Genomic DNA, 3,349 nt, shown 5'->3' on the forward strand with positions numbered 1-3,349 from the left:
GGCAGTTGGCCTGTCCAGACATTTTACAGCCAGGTCCCCAGGCCCTCATGTCTAGATTTTTTCCCTGAGGACTTTGGTAAGATTGCTCCAGCATTTCCCTGCGTGTATCAGCGCAAGCTACGTGACATGCCGGAGCCAGCCAGAGCCCAGCAGCAGTGAGCCAGGCATAATGCACATTTCCCAAGGGATGCCCGGGCTTGGCTGAAGTCAGGCAGGCTTTGCAGCGAGGGGGGAGCTGGAGCAGTGCGGGACAGGCTGCCGCCAGCACCCAGGGACGCCAGCAGCACTCAGACCAAATCAAAGGAATTTTAGTGCCAGCAGTTCCCCAAACTATGTCAGCACGGAGGCAATAGTTGACTGCTAACACGCATGCAGCTCACTGCTATTTATATCACATGCCATATATCAAAAATATGCTACATCCGAGGACAGCTTCACCACAACATCTTGACTGGAATGGAGGAAGGCAAGGGAAGGAGAGGGGCTGCCCACAGCAGGCACACTCCCGCCCAGCCCGCACCACCGATGCTGCTGGGAATTTTGCCTATTGAGCTTAATGGTGCGAGAATGGCCCCTGGCAGGCTGTCCAGCTGTCCTTTCCTTGGCATTTGCACAGCCCAGGCTCAGCAGCGCAAGTGACTGATGCTGTGCTTTAACACGTGTGGAAATGCACAGGCATTTGACAGGAGAAGAGGCCGAATGAAAACCACCACTCACTGCAGTCATCCAACTTCATGCGACACAACAGCAGGGGTGACCACGGTTTCTGGCATCTGTACATAGCAAGTACCTGTTTGCAATACTAAACACTGGCCTGAACCTGCCTGGCATTGACATCTTCATGTTAACATCGCAGTCACTTCACTCTGCCTCGTCTCTGCTGAACCCCAGGGCAAACCTCCAACCATGTCTGACGTGCTCCGAATACAGCCCAGCAGCGGGTTGGGCGCTCGACACCTCTTGGAACCTCTCACTAAATGCATGGTACATACAGATTTACAGCATGAACAGTGGAGAAACCTGGCATGGATGATGGTAGAAGTGTGGCCTTGACATAAAGATGCCAATAAATGAAAATACAGTCACTGCAATGCCTTCCTTTTTCCGCAGCTGTGGTCAATGGCGCTGCCTGAAGCCCTAGCCCCAGGGGACACACTGTACATAGCAGGATCTGCCCCATGTCCCAGGATCCATTCCACATAGACACACAACTGAATGGGCATGCAGAATTAACTACGCCCTGGCCCCAGCAGCCCTTCGAGCTCTCTAAACACACCCCAGGCCAAACAGAGCTTTCAATCACTCCCTGTACTCTTTATTTTGGGGGCATCACCGCCATCACAGAAAACTATTGTGTTTATTCTGCTCCAGGGCCATTTCATTGACCAGCTGCTCTATGGACGACTGAATGGCTGCCTTCACAAGGGAAGAGGCGGTTTCTATGAGGAGCAATTCATACTGCTCCCCAGTTCTGTGCTCCTGGTCACCTTGAGCTTTCTCATCCGCTTGGGCATCACCACCAGCCTCAGGACCCTCTTTTTTACCAGAATCAAAGCTGCTGCTTGATTTTTTATTCCCTTTTTGCTTATTTCGGTGCAAAACAGGGGATGGCTCATAGGCCTGGTCAGAGTCGGTGTTGTCAGAGTCCTCGGCTTCGGTGACAGTGATGACGATGCCAACAGCAGTGCCTATGTTTGCTCCTAATATCACCTGATGGCTGGAGCTGTCCTCCACGCTCGCTGCATCATCTTTAGATGCTGACTGACTGAATTCCGTTACGGTCTCTTCAACTTTGCATTCCTCAGGAAGATTTATGCTCTTTTCTGATTCATTCCCTTCAGGCGGCTCTTTGCAGATATTAGGGATTTCCTGCAGCTCAGTGGTTTCTGGGGTGCTGTCAGGTTGATCCTTGGGAACGGGCACTTCAGCAGCAACCTCACCACCTTCCACATGGACTGTGGTTTCAGGTGGGCTCTCCTCCTGCAGTTTTTCCTGGGGTGTTTCATTAACTGTCTCTGAATCAGTTATCTCTGACTCGATGGTGCACTCCGTATGTTCCTCTGCATCAGGTGTGGGCTCTGTCAAGGGCTCACTCTTATCAACAGAGCTGGCACTTTCCTTTGCTGTATCCTGGTCCTCCTCTGCAGAGACCGGGCTTAAGGATTCAGACTTGTCCACCGGGGACAAATCTTCCAGCTCTTCACTAGCTTTATTCACAATACCCATTGCTTCATTTGCTTGAACGCTGCCCTCTGACTCCTCCACTGCTTCGGAGAGGCTGGGTTTTTTCTTGCCTCTGGAGAACCGTACACAGGGCATCTTCACCCCAGAGCAAACCCGTTTCTTCGGGACACCTTGCGCACAGCCCTCCTCAGCATCCACCTCCAGCCGCACTTGGGAATCAGAGGGCACCTTCTTCCGTGAGGATTTCTGCCTTCTCCGAGGCCTTGCGAGGTTTTTGATGGCTGTCCAGGCTCCTCTGGAGGATCGTGACTGGTTAGAAACTTTCACCTCCCCTTGGTCAGTGCTGACACATTGGCTTTTCTCTTCTGAGGCTCCTTCACATGCATCCCTCATGGTCAGCCCCTTCTTACGGGACTTCTTTCGCTTCTTAAAACAGAGCATGGAGGGTTTTTCTGCCTGTTCCTCTGACGGGGAGCATGTTGCCCCAGTGCTGTGAGTCTCTGCCTCTCTTGGGTTCTCCATTTGAATTTCCTTAGCTGCCTTCACCATATTCACTTAGTTTGTGTCACATTACTGATTTCTTTGATTAATGCATCAGACACAGGAACTGCAGAGATGCTCAAGGCACATTTTTTCCTCAAGTTGTTTTCAAAATAATGTTAGTTGCTTTTTAACGAGCGGATGTGGCAGTGAAGAGAAGTTCTGCTGAAGCTATCACATACGCTTTGCCACTCCCTCTTCGTCTTACAACTCCCTTTACCATCTCTCCAAGGAATCCCGCATAGATGTGAAGTTGAGTAAGCTTCTTATAGGCTTGCTGGCCAGAGTCACTCTCACCTCCGGGACAATCCACTTCCAGTTGCGCTGGGTCCAACAGCACTATCCTTTAATTACCAGTCTGACATTATTTTCTTTTCCCCCAAAGGATGACAATCAAGCCAAAAGTTAACAAGTTTTATTCACCCCATGGGCCTGGAAAGTACTTGCAGTTTCTGAGCTATCTGCAGTTCCACGTTGCCCAGGGAGCCGGGTTGGAGCACCGGTAAAGCCAGAGGCCGGCAGTGGCTGTTTTCTGCCCCCCAGTGACAAGTCAGATGCTGCTTTGTCTAGCTTTGCTTTCTGCTTCAGTTCCCCTCGCAGGTTATGTGAGGTTTGCTGTGAAGCG

General features: G+C 51.1%; 1 protein-coding gene across 1 annotated transcript; it reads right to left on the reverse strand.

Annotated features, from left to right (window-relative positions):
* Positions 1-1,338: 1,338 nt before the first annotated feature.
* Positions 1,339-2,733, reverse strand: AKAP5 (A kinase (PRKA) anchor protein 5). The gene has a single exon (XM_010017944.1). It carries the CDS (start codon positions 2,731-2,733, stop codon positions 1,339-1,341), a length of 1,395 nt encoding a protein of 464 aa, XP_010016246.1.
* Between the last annotated feature and the right edge of the window lie 616 nt (positions 2,734-3,349).

This window comes from Nestor notabilis, unplaced genomic scaffold, assembly GCF_000696875.1.
Source record: "Nestor notabilis isolate BGI_N333 unplaced genomic scaffold, ASM69687v1 scaffold29737, whole genome shotgun sequence".
Taxonomy (NCBI): domain Eukaryota; kingdom Metazoa; phylum Chordata; class Aves; order Psittaciformes; family Psittacidae; genus Nestor; species Nestor notabilis.